This window comes from Anabrus simplex, chromosome 9 (genome assembly GCF_040414725.1).
Source record: "Anabrus simplex isolate iqAnaSimp1 chromosome 9, ASM4041472v1, whole genome shotgun sequence".
Lineage (NCBI taxonomy): Eukaryota > Metazoa > Arthropoda > Insecta > Orthoptera > Tettigoniidae > Anabrus > Anabrus simplex.
In genome coordinates, this window is record NC_090273.1 from 156,771,317 (window position 1) to 156,790,235 (window position 18,919).

General features: G+C 42.3%; 1 protein-coding gene across 1 annotated transcript in view; it reads left to right on the plus strand.

Annotated features, from left to right (window-relative positions):
- Window positions 1–9,336: 9,336 nt before the first annotated feature.
- Window positions 9,337–18,919, plus strand: part of LOC136881015 (solute carrier family 22 member 1) — a 223,408-nt gene continuing 213,825 nt past the window's right edge. The window contains exon 1 of the mRNA XM_067153595.2: window positions 9,337–9,563. Within this exon, the coding sequence (XP_067009696.2) occupies window positions 9,344–9,563 (220 nt within the window). The 5' untranslated portion in view covers window positions 9,337–9,343. The remainder of the gene's footprint in view (window positions 9,564–18,919) is intronic.

The following is an 18,919-nucleotide window of genomic DNA, read 5'->3' on the forward strand; positions in this document are numbered from 1 at the left end:
GGATTCGGGAGGTAGTGGGTTCGAACCGCATTCTCGGCAGCGCTGACGATGGTTTGACGTGGTTTCCTATTTTCACACTACCTTAAGGCCACGCCTGTTTCCTTCTCACTCCTAGACCTTTCCTATCCCATCGCCACCGTAAGACCTGTCCATGTCGGCGTGACGTAAAGGAACTTGTAAAAAAAAAGGTTGGGGGGGGGCAATTTTATTTTTCATTGTAGTTCTTAACCCTAGCAATAGCAATGTATTTTTGTGTCGTACGTTAGCAACGACGGGGCTAAGGAGCCCACTAAGAAATGTTTGTTTACTTCATTCTCTAACACAAGTAAGGCATATGGATATTTTATTTCATTTTATTAATTAGATCTGATTCATCCAATGGATTCCAGCGGTACTTCAGTTGCTAAAGATCGCCTTAACTATTTACATCAGAACGATCTTTTTTCTGCTCTGAGAAGAATCAATCTTACCTGCGCTTTAGCATGACGCAATAAAAATTGAACAACGCAATCATGCGTATCCATAATCAGGAAATAAAAATAAATTGAAACTGTGGCGAACATTTTCATCTACACTTGTCGCTCCTCTCAACTTGTAGTCTTTACATCCCATCAAGTATGTCTTCCTCTTCCTTTCTTACCTCGGACTGAGTCCTGGCATTGCTTCCACTTACTTGTGCCAGGCTCCTCACTTTCATCTATCCTATCCGACCTCCCTTGGTCAACTCTTGTTCTTTTCCGACCCCGACGCTATTAGGTTTGCGAGGGCTAGGGAGTCTTTCATTTTCACGCCCTTCGTGGCCCTTGTCTTCCTTTGGCCGATATCTTCATTCTTCGAAGTGTCGGATCCCTTCCATTCTTCCCTCTGATTAGTGTTATATAGAGGATGGTTGCCTAGTTGTACTTCCTCTTACAACAATAATCACCACCACCACCACCTCTTACCTAGGACTTTTTCCTTCAGAGACGTTTACAAAGAAGTCACTATGTCTCAGAATATGACCTACAAGTTTTAACTTTCGTCTTTCCATATCCTTTATCAGTCTCCGTTGTACATTGACTTCCTTTAGAACATCTCGTCATTTTTTTCCAAATCCACATTTCAGTTGCTTACAAAAATGCTCTTTCCTTTTTTTTATTTTTTTTATTTTCCAATAGTACAGCTTTCACGACGATAACGTAGTACACTCCAGACAAAGGATTTTACAAAAGCCTTTCTTGTTTCTACGGTAAACTCATGTGGTTAATTTCTGTGGTGCATCAGTTATAATGCTTCCTAAAGTAACAGAAATATTTCACTTGTTCTACTTTGGAATTTCCTATTCTTATGTATGTATTAACTCCCCTCCACTGTTCGTAGGTACACTCTCTTTATGAGTGAGAATTAGATATTCCGATAAAAGATTTTAAATTGTGTACTAAAGATATAAGATTTTCAGTTTTCCTTTTACAACCTGTGACAATAAAGTTCGGTGAATAGTCCTGTACTATCAACATAGATGAACAATGCACGATAGTGACCTTACTGTCCTTCGAAATAGTCCCCTCCCATAACTATGCACTGCTGATATCGGCGATACATGTCCTGGAAACTTTGCAAGAAGGCTTCCTTTGGGATGGTGTTCAAAACTTCGTTCCCTCAGGTAGAAATTCCTTGTGGATAATACCTTGACTGTCGAAAAAGGTGATGAGCATCGTTTTGATGCGTGACTTTTCGGCTCTGACCTTTTTCCGACGAGGGGATACCGGAGAACGTCGTTCCATGCTTTGCCGTTTCGTTTCAGGGTCGTACCTGAGACACCAGGTTTCATCCTCAGTGTCGATACAGTTCAAGAAATTTGGTGTCGCATCCACCCTTTCGACAAAATCCAGTGAAGCCTCTAAACGTGCCTGCTTCTGATCGTCAGTCAAGTGGTGTGGCACAAGACGAGAACACGTTATCTCTTCCCTAACTTTTGGGTAACGATTTGTCGCACGGATTCACGGTTAATCTGCAGTTCATCCGCCATAATGTGCACAGTTAACGCCGATCGCTCGTGATTAATGTCCTCACCTTCTCAATGTTTTCGTCACTGACGGCAGTCGCCCGTCTTCTGCTACGGGGGTTGTCAAAAATACTTTCCCAGCCTCTCCCCCTGTGGGTGGGGGCGGTAGAATAACACCCACGGTATCCCCTGCCTGTCGTAAGAGGCGACTAAAAGGGTTCCCAGGGCTTCTGAACTTTGGAGCGTGGATTGGCGACCACGGGGCCCTAAGCTGAGTCCTGGCATTGCTTCCACTTACTTATGCCATGCTCCCCACTTTCATCTATCCTATCGACCTCTCTTGGTGAACTCTTGTTCTTTTCCGACCCCGAAGCTATTAGGTTTGCGAGGGCTAGGGAGTCTTTCATTTTCACGCCCTTCGTGGCCCTTGTCTTCCTTTGGCCGATACCTTCATTTTTCGAAGTGTGGGATCCCTTCCATTTTTTTCTCTCTGATTAATGTTATATAGACGATGGTTGCCTAGTTGTACTTCCTCTTAAAGCAATAATCACCACCACCACCTTTTCCGGCCTCCTCGAAAACGGGCGAACCACTCGTACACACACTTCAAGGACAGTGCTTGATCTTTATAAACACGTACCAGCATCGCATGCGTTTCTTTCGGTGTCTTGCCAAGCTTAAAGCAAAACTGTACATTGATCTTTTGTTCGTTCATGTTTCTGTTCGCAGTTCAGAACCAACGCACAAAACACGCACTGTGTCGAACAGGTCTTACACGGAACACACACGATGCTCAACTGAACAACGTTGAGAGCAGGTGGCCAAAACCTGCTGCTACGCAGGTGCAGCGTTGCGTGTCACCAGTGTTGCCGGATCAACCGTTCTGACTTCATTTGCCGAACTTTATTGTCACAGGTTGTATTACTATACTGACAATAACCCCCCAAATTGTATGCAATTTTCTTTTTTTAGTGGTTCGCGGTGTGGGTTACAGTAGTCACGTCCTAGTTCATGAACCATGGGTATCGGCTGAGTGGCCTAGCAAGTGGTCCTGAGAGTCGGGATACCAGTTGCTACAGAATGAGAGTGAGCATCTCCAACATATTCTGAGTTATGAGTCTCCTTGTGCTTAGGCGGCTAGGAATATACAATCCATCGGTGGTCCCTAACCCGTTAGAGGAGAGATCCTCACTTGGACTATGTGTAAGTAAGGGTAGCATCCTGCTTCAGAGAATTTACCGAGCTCAGAAGATTTTACGCAAGCCTCGGACCTATGGGAGTAACGGAGTCCCACTCCCATTTGACAGGCGAGGGACTCCTTGGAACAACTTGGCGAACAAAATGGAATTCGATGGGGAGCTATCAATATCAATGGGGCTTATGGAAGAAAGAAAGTAGAATTGGCTGAGTCAGCAAAGAGAATGCATCTGGATGTGCTAGGAGTAAATGATATTCGGGTAAGAGGAGATAGCGAGGAAGAGATAGGGGATGATAAAATGTGTTAAAAACGGAAGGGCAGATTGTGGGGTAGGGCTGTTCATCAGGAATGCTATTGCACGCAACATTGTTTCTGTTACTGTAAATAAACTCAACCAAAATTGTATGTATTGATCATTTTTATAATATTTCATAAGTTCTCTTTACTCTTTGACATGATGTATTGGGACACAATACTCCTTCAAATTGTAAAACAAAAGATTGTGTCATATTATGTTATTCTTTGATCTAACCACTGATGAAGGGAATGGTTGAGATTTCCCGAAACATGTATGGTTTAATAAATAATGTTTCTTTCATTTAATGAGTGTATTAATCAAGGCGGATTTAAATAAACTATTATAAATAGTTATATTGTACATTGTTTCTGTTAGGCACGTAAATGAGCGAATGGTGTAGGTAGATTTGGCAGTTGGAGAAATTAGGACGAGAATTGTCTCAGTCTATTCACCATGTGAGGGTGCAGATGAGGATGAAGTTGACAAGTTTTGTGGAGCATTGAGTGACATCGTACTCAGCGTCAACAGCAAGGATAGGATAATGCTAAAGGTTGATTCCAATGTGAGAGTTGGAAATAGAACTGAAGGATACAAAATGGTGATGGGCAAATGTGGGGAAGATATGGAAGCTAATAAGAATGGGAAGCATTTGCTGGACTTCTGTGCTAGTATGGGTTTATCAGTTACGAATACGTTCTTCAAACATAAGGCTATTCATCGCTACACATAGGATGGTAAGGAAACCAGTTCCATAATAGACTATATCTTAACCGACTTCGAATTCAGGATATCTGTTAGTAATGTACGGGGTTTTCGGCGATTTACCGATTATACAAACCACTATCTGATCCGTAGTGAACTAAGTACCTCTACGCGTAGGACAGAGAAAGTGAAATCTGTCTGCAAAAGAATACGGGTTGAAAATCTCCAGGACGAGCAAATTAGACAGAACTACGCTGGGATCAACCGCGTTGCGGCTTAACCGCGATATCAAAAACGGTAAAAATGCACAAGTGTTAGGAGTTACAGTACTACAGAATTACAAAGGGTCGGTATAATATAATATAATAATAGACTCTATACGGAGCGTAAGAGAAGTAGAGAGAGGCCAAGACGACGATGGTTATACTCAGTTTCTAATGATTTAAAGAAAATAAGTGTAGAACTAAATAAGGCCACAGCACTAGTTGCAAATAGAAGATTGTGGCAACGTTTAGTAAATTCAGAGGCTTGCAGACTGAACGCTGAAAGGCATAACGGTCTATAATGATAATGTATGGATGTACTTTTTTTAAACTGAGATTTTCATTTTGACATCGTTTTGTATAATGTTTTTTATCTTTACGATTTAAAAGACATATTTTTTATTTTTTTAAATTTTCGATAATTTTAATTCCCCTTATTATTATAATCATTATAAAATATCAAAGTCATTTCTTATTAACAGTGCTGATGTAGTTATGCTGTGTGCTGATACGACTGTATATTATTATTAATAATAATAATAATAATAATAATAATAATAATAATAATAATAATAATAATAATATCCCCTTATATTTCATCATACATTGTCGTTGAAAAAGCATATAATAAAACAATAGTTTGTTTCCCAACAATTATTGCTCGTTTAAAACAGCTACTTGACTTCAGTAGTGCATTTGGCACAGTAAATATTGACATATTTTTAAGGAAACTACAAAGATTTAATCCGAGTCCCTTTGCTGTTCAGCTCTTTGCTTCATACCTCATCAATCGGTGACAGCGTGTTGTTATAAACGGTATGGAAGACTAAGCAAATAGCTGTCCTACAGGGATCCGTGCTAGGACCTCATCTGCTTACTCTATATATCAATGCTATCTCTTCTCATTTTAGCAACTGTAGCAATCATTTGTATGCAGATGATCTACAAATATATTATCACTATAAAGCTGTTGATACTGAGTTTGGAATTCATCAGATGAATTCTATTTTAAATCTGATAAGCTCCTATTCTAATGAGAACTGTTTATTAAATAATCGTAAAAAGACACAAGCTATCGTAATTGGGCACCAAAGGCACATAAATATTCAAAACAAGAAGTTATTGCCTTCACTTTTGCTATGTGGTGTAGCTATACCTTTTCAGAAGTCTGTATAAAATGTCTTGGGATTATAAGTGACACACTAGACTGGAGTGAGCACATAATAAGCGTCTATAGGAAAATTCACTCGTCACTTAACCCTCTCAAAACTCACCAATCACTTTTTCCACTAAGCATGAAAATTAAACTTATCCAGACCCTCATATTTCCCATACTTAATTATTGTGATATTGTAATTATTGATTCCACCATGGATCAAACATTGAAATTACAGCCGGGCTGAGTGGCACAGACGGTAGAGGCGTTGGCCTTCTGACCCCAACTTGGCAGGTTCGATCCTGGCTCAGTCCGGTTTTATTTGAAGGTGCTCAAATACGTCAGCCTCGTGTCGATAAATTTGCTGGCACGTAAAAGAACTCCTGTGGGACAACATTCCGGCACCTCAGCGTCTTCGAAAACCGTAAAAGTAGTTAGTGGGACGTAAGGCAAATAAAATTATTATTATTATTTGAATTAGGTTTGTATTTTCAATTACATTTTAAATCATATCACCCCCTATTATGAAATTCTCTCCTGGTTAAAAATCGATAAACTACGATATCTTCACGTTGCAACTCTCGTATTTCGTCTGTTGAATGAATCTAAGCCGCCTCTGTGGTGTAGTGGTTAGCGTGATTAGCTGCCACCCCCGGAGGTCCGGGTTCGATTCCCGGCTCTGCCACGAAATTTGAAAAGTGGTACGAGGGCTGGAACGGGGTCCACTCAGCCTCGGGAGGTCAACTGAGTAGAGGCGGGTTCGATTCCCACCTCAGCCATCCTCGAAGTGGTTTTCCGTGGTTTCCCACTTCACCTCCAGGCAAATGCCGGGATGGTACCTCTCTTAAGGCCACGGCCGCTTCCTTCCCTCATCCTTGCCTATCCCTTCCAATCTTCCCATCCCCCTACTAGGCCCCTGTTCACTATAGCAGGTGAGGCCGCCTGGGCGAGGTACTGGTCATACTCCCCAGTTGTATCCCCCGACCAAGAGTCTGAAGCTCCAGGACACTGCCCTTGAGGCGGTAGAGGTGGGATCCCTCGCTCAGTCCGAGGGAAAAGCCGAACCTGGAGGGTAAACAGATGATGATGATGATGATGAATGAATCTAAACCCCAGTATTTATCCTCAAAGTTTAATTTCCTCTCCTCCTCTCATGAATATAACACACGATCGACTACTACACTCTCAATTCCCGTGCATTACTCGCCATCATACAACCGCTCCTTTTAGGCCTAAGTGTCTGGTGCAAGACTATGGAATTGCCTTCCAGTTAATGTTAGGAACTGCACTTATTTAGCCTCAATTAAGCAGTATTGCCGAGGTTGTCTATTAAATATATAACCCGCTTGTATGAATGGAAGAATGCTTGTGGTTAGGATTTTTATTTTGTTATTTCACTAGCTGTTACCCACGGCTTCGCGCGCGAGGATTTCGTAATTTAATAAAAATGAATTGTTCCTCGGTACTGCACTAAGACATTATCTGAAAATCCCTCAAGTATAAAAATTCACCGAAAAATTGTATTTCATTTACCCCAGAACCTCTTTGTAAACCATGTTTGTGGCATTGCCTTTTGTGGCTAAGATGACCGTTCTACTGGCAGAGTTAAATCTGGAACATGTGACATGGAATTCTATATGTGAGAAACAGTCCTCTTTTAAGTCGAAAAAAAAAAGGGGTTTCTTTATTTCTAAGGGAGATTCCATATACCAATTTTCACGTTTGAAACATCTTAGTTTTTGAGATATAAAGAGAATTCAACTCATTTTCCACTTCTTTTCGATCTCCAGCCTTTTTCCGAAAACAAAAAGTACGTGTTTCTTTATTTTTAAAGGAGATTACGAATACCAATTTTCACGCCTGTAAATTGTGAAGTATATGAGATATACTGTAGATATACTCATTGTAAAATCTGCCCCTCTCCTTGGCTGAGTGTTTAGCATTGAGGTCTTCGGTTCACAGAGTTCGGGTTCGATTCCGGGCTGGGTCGGAGATTTTAATCTTGTGTGAATAATTCATCTGGCTCGGGAACAGGTTTTTTGTGTTTGTCCCAACACTTCCCTCTTTATATTCACTCAACACACCACATTGCCAAACACAACAGGAATACGCAATAGTAATTACATCCCTACACAGAGGATTGGCGTCAGGAAGGGCATCCAGCCGTAAAACTGCGTCAAATCTACATGTGTGACAGATTTCGCACCCGAGATCCCACAGGCATGGGAAAATCGGTAGAAGAAGAAGAAGAAGATACTAATGTTAAAAATTCACCCGCTTCTTTTATTCTTTTCGCCCCTTAAGTGGATTTTCCAGAAAATGTGTTCATTTATTTTTAAAAGAGATTCCAAGTAGGGCCTACCAATTTTAACGGCCGTAATATCTTCAGTTTCAACTCCTTCCTCACTTCCTTTCACCCCCCCCCCCTCACCCCTTAAGTGGATTTTCTGAAAACAAAAATTTGTGTTTTTTTATTTTAAAGGAGATTCCAAATACCATATTTCGTGTCTGTAACATGTTAGGTTTTTGTGATATGTTGTAGATAATCTCGCTGTTGTAGAATCCTGGAGCTGACGTTGCCATGGTTACGACAGTTCATTTCATCCTAGAGCAGGGGTAGTGTGGTGCCAATATCTCCATAACTGTTGGTTTTAAGGCCTTAAAACATGGTTTTCGGGCCCGCAGGGCTTACCGAGTTTTGTTCTTTGCGTCGGGGAGCTTAAATTGAGCTTTGTCTCGTCCTTGTACGACAAATTCGATATTTAGCCTTTTTATCAGCCTATCATTTTTATATCTTCCCCGTGCCCCTCACCCCGTCGAATTGTTTTGAAAATAAAATACACCGAGCTCGATAGCTGCAGTCGCTTAAGTGTGGCCAGTGTCCAGTATTCGGGAGATAGTGGGTTCGAACCCCACTGTCGGCAGCCCTGAAGATGGTTTTCCGTGGTTTCCCATTTTCAGACCAGGCATGCTGGCGCTGTACCTTAATTAAGGCCACGGCCGCTTCCTTCCCACTCCTAGCCCTTTCCTGCCCCATCGTCGTCATAAAACCTGTGTCAGTGCGTCGTAAAGCAACTAGCAAAAAAAAAAAAAAAAATACAGCCCATGCCCCTTAGGGATAACGTATACTGACATTAGTAAAATAATTTTTTAGAATCAGTCCAGTAGTTCCTGAGATTAGCCATTACATAAAACAAACTTTACCTCTTTACCTCTTACCTCTTTACGAGATCCCACAGGCATGGGAAAATCGGTACAAGAAGAAGAAGAAGATACTAATGTTAAAAATTCACCCGCTTCTTTTATTCTTTTCGCCCCTTAAGTGGATTTTTCCAAAAAATGTGTTCATTTATTTTTAAAAGAGATTCCAAGTAGGGCCTACCAATTTATAGTATAGATTATTCTGTTTTCTGAAGTTTATTTTATATATTATGTGGTTAAGTGTAAGAGAGGGCCGTGAGCCTTAATAACTTCGCCACAGATGAAGGCAATAAATAAATAAATAAATAAATAAATAAATAAATAAATAAATAAATAAATAAATAAATAAATACAACTGGATTTTCGTGAGAGTTGAATTTCGAGATTTTTCGGGGCTTTCCCCACTAATTTTGAAAAGCCGGCGCTCGTGCCTGTTGGGAGAGATTAGCGGCAATGAGTGATGACGTCATCGAGGCAGTGGGCCCGCGCTGCTCGGCTAGTCCTCAGTCGGTCTCGTGCAGTGGTGCTACCAACAAGTGTTATGGCCGGAACTGTGCCGCGGAAACGCCGTCGCTGGTTTTATCTCGTGCTGGCAGCGTCCGTGTCGGCGCTGACAGGCCTGGTGTACACATCCCAGCTGCTGTCCCTGCTCACTCCAGACCACTGGTGCCGCGACCTGGACGTAGAGACCCTCCAAGAACAGCTTCCACTCCCGCCGGAAGATAGCAAGAAGTTTAGTGTTCCTCTCGTCCGAGTACCAGGTATGACTTTGGGTGTGGTCTGTTGTTACTCTGAGGCTACGACAAGGTGCCTACCTCACACGCTCCGCCAGCTGGCTGTCAAAACAAACCGTAGCGCGCCAATTCTCTTCGGACTAGTAGGCTAGGCGGTTCAGGTTTAGAAGCTGTTAGCTTGCATTCGGGAAGTGGCGGGTTTGGACCCCGCTAGTTTCATACCAAAAAAATGCTGGTACTGTACCTTGATTAATGTCACGGTTCCTGCCTTTCCAGTCGTAGTTCTGCCCTATAAGGTCTACCCTCTGAGCGTGCGGGCACACCCTGCCTGTCGTAAGAGACGGCTGAAGGGGAGTGTGGGAGCGTGGCTTCTCATTTTCATCTATTCTATCCGACCTCCCTTGGCCTGCTCTTGTTCTTTTCCAACCCTGACGCTATTAAATTTTCGAGGCGTAGAGAGTCGTTCATTTTAATGCCCATCGTGGCCCTTGTCTTTCTGCCGAAATCTTCTTTATTCGATGTTTCTGAGCTCTTCCATTCTTTTCTCTCTGATTTGTGTCAACAGAGGATGGTTGCCCAGTTGTACTTCATCTTAAGCACTCTGTGGGTGGGGGTACTAGAATACATCCACGGTTTCCCCTGCCTTTCATGAAAGGGGACCCACGGGCTTTCATTTTGGTAGCGTGGGTTGGCGACCACAGATTCCGTAGCTAAGTCGGCATTGCTTAAAATTGCTTGTGCCAGGCTTGTCGCCTTCGTCTCTTCTATCCGACCTCCGTTGGTTTACTATTGTTCTTTTCCGACCCCGACGGTATTGGAGCACTCGAGGCCTAGAGAGTCTTTAATTTTCAAGCCCTTGTCTTTCTTTGTTCGATACCTTCGTTTTTCCAAGTGTCGAATTCCTTCCATTTTTCTCTCTGATTAGTGTTTTTTAGAGAATGGTTGCCTAGTTGCACTTTCTCTTAAAACAATAATCATCACCACCACTACCGCCGCCTCTTAAAGGACCTAGGTATTAATATAAGGAAAGATCTTCATTGGGGTAATCACATAAACGGGAGTGTAAATGAAAGGTACAGATGAGGGTATTTAGCGTTTGTAGTAAGGATGTAAAGGAGAGGATACGTCTCTGGTAAGACCCCAACTAGAGTACGGGGCCCTCATCAGGATTACTTGATTCGAGAACTGGAAAAAATCTAAAGAAAAGCACTTGCTCTGGGTGATTTCCGACAAAAGAGTAGCGTTACGAGAGTGTTGCAAAGTTTGCGCTGGGAAGACTTGGGAGAAAGGAGACGAGCTGACCGACTAAGTGGTATGTTCAGTGGAGAGATGGCGTGGAATGACATTAGTAGACGAATAAGTTTGAGTAATATTTTTAAAAGTAGGAAAGATTACAACATGAAGATTAAGATTAAACTGAAGAGTACAGATTGGAGGAAATATTGGTTTATAGGTAAGGGAGTTAGGGATTCTTCTTTTTTTTTTTTTTTACAATTTGCTTTACATCGCACCGACACAGATAGGTCTCATGGTGACGATGGGACAGGAAACGGCTAGGAGTGGGAAGGAAGCGGCTACGGCCTTAATTAAGGTATAGTCCCAGCTATTGCCTGGTGTGAAAATGAGAAACCACGGAAAACCATCTTCAGGGCTGCGGACAGTGAGGTTCGAACCCACTATCTTCCGAATACTGGATACTGGCTGCACTTAAGCGACTGAATTAGGGACTGGAATAATTTACCAAGGGAGATGTTCAATAAAAATTTTCAAATTCTTTGCAGTTATTTGATAATGTTAATATTATTGGCTGTACGTCCCACTAACTACTTTTTTACGGTTTTCGGAGACGCGGAGGTGCCGGAATTTAGTCCCGCAAGAGTTCTTTTACATGCCAGTAAATCTACCGACACGAGGCTGACGTGTTTGAGCACCTTCATATAGCACCGGACTGAGCCAGGATCGAACCTGCCTAGTTGGGGTCAGAAGGCCAGCGCCTCAACCGTCTGAGACACTCAGCCCGACTTGCAGTTGTTTAAGAAAAGACTAAAGAAAAGCCTCCTAAATGCAGATCCGTGGTTATTGATTGATTGATTGATTGATTGATTGATTGATTGATTGATTGATTGATTGATTGATTGATTGATTGATTGATTGATTGATTGATAAAAGGTTATCCCAGCGCCAGCTTCCCGTAGAGCATTCTAATTCTCCTCGGAGCCCGACGGTGTTAACTTTACGAGGCCCCCTATACAATCTTTTATTATTACGCCTATCGTGCTTTTCTTCCCTTTTCTTTCTTGCCCATACATTTGGTGACGCAAAGAGTAATTATTTGGACGGTAGGTTCCTGATATTAATTGAATTTGTCGCGGCTGAAGGGTGTTATGTCCAATATACCATATTCGGCATGTATTTTTTTTTTACTGTATTTCAACGTTCGGAAGTTACTTACATACAGCAGAGGGGAAAAGACTTTTGCAAGCCTTCTCCCTCCATTAAAAGCAATTAGATATCACTGTTCATCACGGGGCAGATGGAGGAGGAATGTACTGTATTGTCACTCACAAGATGCCCGCATTGTGGCACAGTGTGGATCGAGAAAACATTTGGGGGCGAAGAGCAAGTATAATATATTTCAATTTCTAGACTGATTTGTACTCTATAATTATTAGCGTATTTTGATTCGAAAAAAGTGATTTTAACATTTTAACATTATGAAGTTCAAAAAATGCTTGCTATTTGTTTTACGGCGCACCGACAATGACAGGTGTTATGGGGACGATTGTGTAGGACTGGGAAGGAAGCGGCCTTGACTGTAATTAATATGCATCCGTAGCATTTGCCTGGTGTACAAGTGGGAAACCACGGAAAAGCCATTTTCAAGGCTGCCGACTGTGAGGTTGGAACCCACTATGTCCCAGCATGTTCCCTGTGTGCCCCTGTGGGTGGTGATGGTAGAATGAGATCCACGGTATCCCCTGAGTAACGTAAGAGTCCCAGAGGCTCTCAACATGCGAGCGTGGGTTGGTTACCATGGTTTTCCAAGCTGAGTCCTGGCATTGCTTCCACTTACATGTGCCAGGCTCCTCACTTTCATCTAACCTACCCGATCTCCTTTGGTCAACTCTTGTCGTTTTCCGACCCGGGTGGTATTATTTTTCCGAGGCCCTGGAAGTCTTTAATTTTCTTGCCGATATCTTTAGTTTTCGAATACTCTCGTCCATATTTTTCCTTTGATTAGTATTTATAGAGAATGGTTGCCCAGTTGTATTTTCTCTTAAACCAGTAACCGTGGCTTAAGTGCGGCTGTTATCCAGTATTCGGGAGGTAGTGGGTTCGAACCCCACTGTCGGCATCCATGAAGATTTTCTGTGGTTTCCTATTTTCACACCAGGCAAATGCTTTGGCTCTACCTTAATTAAGGCCACGACCGCTTCTTTCCCACTTCTAGTCCTTTGCTATCCCATCGTCGCCATAAGATCTATCTGTGTCGGTTCCACGTAAAGCAACTTGTAAAAAAAAACAGTAACCATCACTATTTTTGAAAACATGTTTCCCTTTTCCTAAAAAATTGCAAACAACGGCGTAATACCTCACACCTGCGACTGATTCAGTTAACCCCCAGTGTGTGGGGGCGGTAGAATAATACCCACGGTATCCCCTGCCTGTCGTAAGAGGCAACTAATAGGTGCCCCAGGGGTACTTGGGAGCGTTGATTGGCGACCACGGGGCCCTCAGCTGAGTCTTGGCATTGTTTCCACTTACTTGTGCCAGACTCCTCACTTTCATCTATCCTATCTGACCTTACTTGGTCAACTCTTGTTCTTTTCCGACCCCGACGGTATTAGAGCACTCGAAGCTAGGGAGTCTTTCATTTTCATACCCTTCGCGGCCCTTATCCTTCCTTGGCCGATATCTTCATTTTTCGAAGTGTCGGATCCCTTCCAGTTTTTCTCTCTGATTAGTGTTATATAGAGGATGGTTGCCTAGTTGTACTTCCTCTCAAAACAATAATTACCACCACCTGATTCAATTACTCCAAGATACATCCCCACCATTTGCCTGGTATGACAATAAGAAACCACTGAAAATCTTTTGACTTAGACCAACAATCTCCTGAATACAGTCCTAAAGTTATAACTGTTCTTTTTTTAATGGTAAAACAGTATATCTGCTACTTCTGCATTTTGTACCTTAATGCCGACAAAACATATATTTAGTTGCAGTGGGAACTGAGAAAAATGCAACAGGTCTATATACCGGCTTCTAGCTGAATTTGTCACAAGTTTTTTAGAAGTGTTAAATTAGCCGTCAAGCGACAATGATAAAATTATTATTATTATTATTATTATTATTATTATTATTATTATTATTATTATTATTATTATTATTATTATTTATCCAAAATATTACAGGAACCCTATTTTACCAAAGGTATATTAGGGTTATAGTTTGAAATCATAACGAAGAGAATTCTTATAAATTTAGTTTGCAACAAATTTTGTTAATGCATGTGAGAAACTGCACATAACAACATCGTCTCTTGAGTACACGATACAGTGGTTTAGAAAGTTTCAGATTACAACCATTCAGGTCGCATTGTAAAAACTATGTTCTCATTTCAAATACTGGACACTCAAATATCAAATGATTCACTGTCTGAACTGATCCACAAAAGCATAAGTAGCCGTTTGTAACATTAAGTTTGAAGCGTTCTAAACAAGATTTACATTTTCCATGCTCAGTTAAAAATTGAGTGAAAACAAAGTTCGGCACTAATGCTTTACGCAAAAAAAAAAAAAAAAAAAAAAAAAATCTCGCGTAACAGATCGTTTCAAGTTACATGTCCATAAATATTCCAGTGATGTAAAATATATTGCTTGATTTGTCTTTGAACATAACATATTGGAAATTTATGGTATGCAATATCCAAAATAGACGTAACAGCTGATTTAACTAATGAGTCTGCTTCTTCATTAGCAGTAAACTCAGTGTGACGTCTGACGTCTAAACCAAGATGTACAGATGTGGGAACACTCCCGAGCAATTGACAGCTATTGGATTTAACTCATATTTACCGTTTACTGAGTTCAATGCAGCTTGTGAATCACTGAAGATTCGTACTATTTTGTTGTTAGTTTTGCACCATTGTAAGGCACACACTAAGGTCTAAAGTTCTGCCTGAAAAAGTGAGGAGTTGGGAGAAATATTTCACCATCATTGTCATAGACTAAACAATGATAAAATATGAAAGAGGGTGTTCCAGAAGTATTTTGTAGACTGTTAGTGCCTTTCGTTCGATGTAACCAGTTCGACGCATATGGGGACTGAAATAACGTAAAGGAAACGGTCGGTAGGTGCTGCCGCCAGAAACATCAGCTGTACCGTGGCTACCAGCATGGCTACCAATTTATCTCCCCTAGGGCTCTCTAATTGATGGTGGCTGTTTTTAGGGGAAGCACAATTGGGCAACCACCCCCTGTTAACAATAGGGTGGTGGTGGTTCCAAGAGGAAGTACAGCTGGCGGCCATCGTCGTTAAGGCGTCCAGTCTGACACCGTAGTTGGTCGGTTCGAGTCCCGTTGGTCCAAAGAAATAGTATCCATCAGAATGTTGGGTGGCAGGGTAGGAGAGTTGGTGGTGTATCATTTCTAATCAGTAGATTACGTGCCAAAAGCTTGGATTTCATTGCAAACCTCTCCACAGTCTTCATATGGAGTGAGGGCATATGGCGTTGTTGATGGTGATTAGTTCGTCGGGAGGACGATGGTCCTGGTGGTGGCGGTGGTGGTGGTGATTATTGTTTTAAAGAACAACTAGCGAACCAACCTCTATAAAACATTAATCAGAGGGATAAAATGCAAGGGATCGGACTGTTCGAAAATGAAGGTATCGGCGAAAGAAAGACGAGGGCCACGAAGGGTCTGTAAATGAAAGACTCCCTAGGCCTCCATACGTAATACCGTCGGGGTCGGACAAGAACAAGAGTTGACCAAGGGAGGTCGGACAGGATATGACAGTTAGGAGGCTGGCACAAGTAAATGCAAGCAATGTCAGGACTCAGCTAAGGACTCCGTGGTTACCAAACTTCACTCCTAGCCTCGAGGGTTTACTTTTCAGTTAGCTCTTCCGACAGACATGGGACACTGGATCTATCCAACACACAGGGAGATCGTACCGTCGCAATGGAAAGAGAACAGGAGATGACTGGTAGGACTTGCTGTTTGGCGCTCCTGACAGTATGAGCTGCACAACGTGTAGGGATGGGCCACGACTTCCATTCTGTCAAGGATCGGAACTGTTTCTGTGTTTGAGAGGAGACAGCTGTACTGTTGTACTTTCCCTGGTGCAGTCGAGCTACTGTCTTAATAAAACGTGAAGGTCAGCGAGGGAACATGACACCACAGTGTCATAACGAGCTGTCTACAAATAGTCATGGCATACAGCAATTACTGTCCAGAGGAAATATTCGTCTGCGGCAATTACACTTTTTTTTACTGAACGCTGGGTCTCAGTGAGGCAAGAGGATACCTTAACATATCGCAAATGTTCGATGTGACAAGACCTGTCCTGATGTCGTTCATTAAGGACCTCACCTTCATTGCGTATACGGCCATAAAGAGCTGCACTATCTCTGGACAAGGACACGCTGTTTGATCAGAAAACATCCATTTCCGATTGATGTGCTTATTTACGTTGAAACGGGTAGTACTGATTATTGCTTTACGTACAACCAGTCAACTATCGTCTCTTTAGGCTGGAAATCCCAGTGTGAATGAAGGTGGTGGAATACATGCACGGTATCTCCTGTTTGTCGTTGACCGCATGAGCTCGCGACAACGTGGTCCGACAGCTCTGCACTCCGACCGACCAACCGAACAGAGGAGGGGTGGCCGTGTATTCGGGAGAGGGAGAGGAGCTGATCCCCACCGTCAGCTGTCCTGAGAATGGTTTTCCCTCGTCCTGCACTAAGGCGAATGGCGGGACAGTTCCTCGTATAGGCCACGCCCGCCAACCCTCTCACCTTCTCCGTGCATCTCCTTCTCCGAAACAAATCTCCTGGTTTGAGAGACGGCGTTACTGTCTAGGAGGCCCGCTTCCCTTTCAGGGGAGGAATGAAAACATTTAGTAGTGGTAGTAACCGGTCTCGTGGTGTAGGGATAGCGTACCTGCCTCTTGCCCGGAGTCCCCGTGTTCGATTTCCTGCCAGAATAACGGCAGAATAACCACACGATACCTCGTAATCTGCAGGCCTTCGGGTTGAGCAGCGGTCGCTTGGTAGGTCAAGGCCCTTCATGGCTGTAGTGCCATGGGGTTACGTTACTAGTAGTAGACAACGGGGCTCCTGAGTGAGACTGACATTATTTCAATTTTCTTGTGCCATACTCCTGACTTTCACCTATCCTATCTGACCTCCTTTGGTCTACTCTTGTTCTCTTCCAACCCCGACGTTTGCGATTCACACCCTTCGTGGCCCTTGTCTTTATTTTGCCAATACCTTTATTCTTCGTAACCTCAGTCCTGTTCCATATTTCATTTCTTTGGTGTTAAGAGACGATGGTTGCCCAGATATTTACAGAGAAATGTCCATTTTTTAAAACTAATTTTCAGAGGCGTGCACTGATCCCCATCTACTGCAGCGCTGCTGGGACAAACAAATTTGTACTTACATTTTCTCCTTAGAACGCTGTTTATCAAGTCTAAAAACTGCAAACAGCTAAGCCGAGCCAAGTACAGCTGTCTCGACAATCCGCTCGCTCTACAGCATTCCAGCACTCTGCGGCGACCTGGATGTCTTTACAGGCGCGAAAGAGAGCTACCCGAGCGAAATTCAAGTCGCTGTGGTGTCCTGGGGGTAGGTGTGGGCTGTGGGCCACCCTCGAGATTCACAGGTCTTACGGCTAGCTTGGGAGTTGTAGTAGTTACCACTCGAAGTGTTCAGCGCCACGCATCAGAGGCTACACGAAAAATATCAATGTGTTACCAGTATAGCCATTTGTAGACCGTGTTGCTAATACAAATAAATAGACCTTGGTTATTAAATCAATTATTTTATTTTGGGATTTCGGCATGTATAAAATTTTTCGGATCATTCATTGATGGCACATGTAGAGGAAAATATTTCGGTTGCCCAGCATGAACACAGAGCCAAGCGCGAAGTACAAGAATGTTGTTGCTGTGCCTGTAATGGTGGTAGTGTTGTTCTTGTGTTATGGGTGAGGTTTTCAGGAGTTCTGTGGCATTCTTCGTGAATCGTCGTGAGGAATACTTTCCCACGTCTGTCGCCGCTGTAACTACAGTGTAGAATCTACACTCAGTAAGCGAGTGAAACTGTAAAATCGTCTAACGTTTGCTCACTGAGTTTTAAGTTTAAAACAAAGTCACAATACATTACTATGAAAACCATGACTACGATTACGTTGCTTCAGCGCGTGAAACTGTGAGTAAACTGTTTAAAATCTGCTGTAGCTTATGTTATGATGCTGCGATGAATACCAATTTGTACATGGTAATGTGGTGGGGCTGTGACTGCCTTTTCCCTTTGCTTTGCCTTTTCTTTATTTGCAGCTGGGGTAACGAAAAAGTTCACCGCACGCCACTGCTAATTTTATATTGATATAATGAGAATAATGTACGTAGTCCATTATCTACATAGTCTAATTAAAACTACATTTTTGTGTCAATTTAGTAGTTTTACATGTTGAAGACTTGTTTAGGGCAGATTCGTCTCTGTCTATTCTATAATCAAGCAAAAGACAGCGAAGATACTCTTATGAAACTTGATATTAGGTTAAGGCAATCCGCCGTTCGCTACTAAGATTAATTTTCCCCTCGCATATTTTTATTTGAACAGTAAGTTTTAAGGAAGCATGGAATGGAAATTACTAAGAATTTGGAAGAATGAAGGTATCGGCTAAAGAAGCGAACGGCCATGAAGGGCGTGTCGAAAACCTAATACTGCCCAGGTCGAAAAAGAGTTGACGAGGGCAGGTCGGATAGGAGCCTCGCGCAAGTAAGTGAAAGCGATCAAGGGAACTAGTGATGGGTGCGATGATAATCACTGAAATTGAAGGTTATTTTAATCCTTTGCTTAAAAACCCGTTGTGGTCTGATTTCAATTTCTTCACTACAAGTGCTGTTACTGGAGTTCATTATCCACAAGAGAATTAACGTCACACAACATTCACGAAAACAAACTCTCAAGTTATACGCACATTGCATATGAAGGATTACCTGTCACTTCTGCAGTGACAATTCTACAAATTTGTAAATATGGAAAAAAAAGTAATGACATATACTGTTTCATAACACTACATGTAGTCTACAACTTGAGAAATGTGTCAGATTTTTACCTGACATTCCAAAAGTTTTATGAAACACAC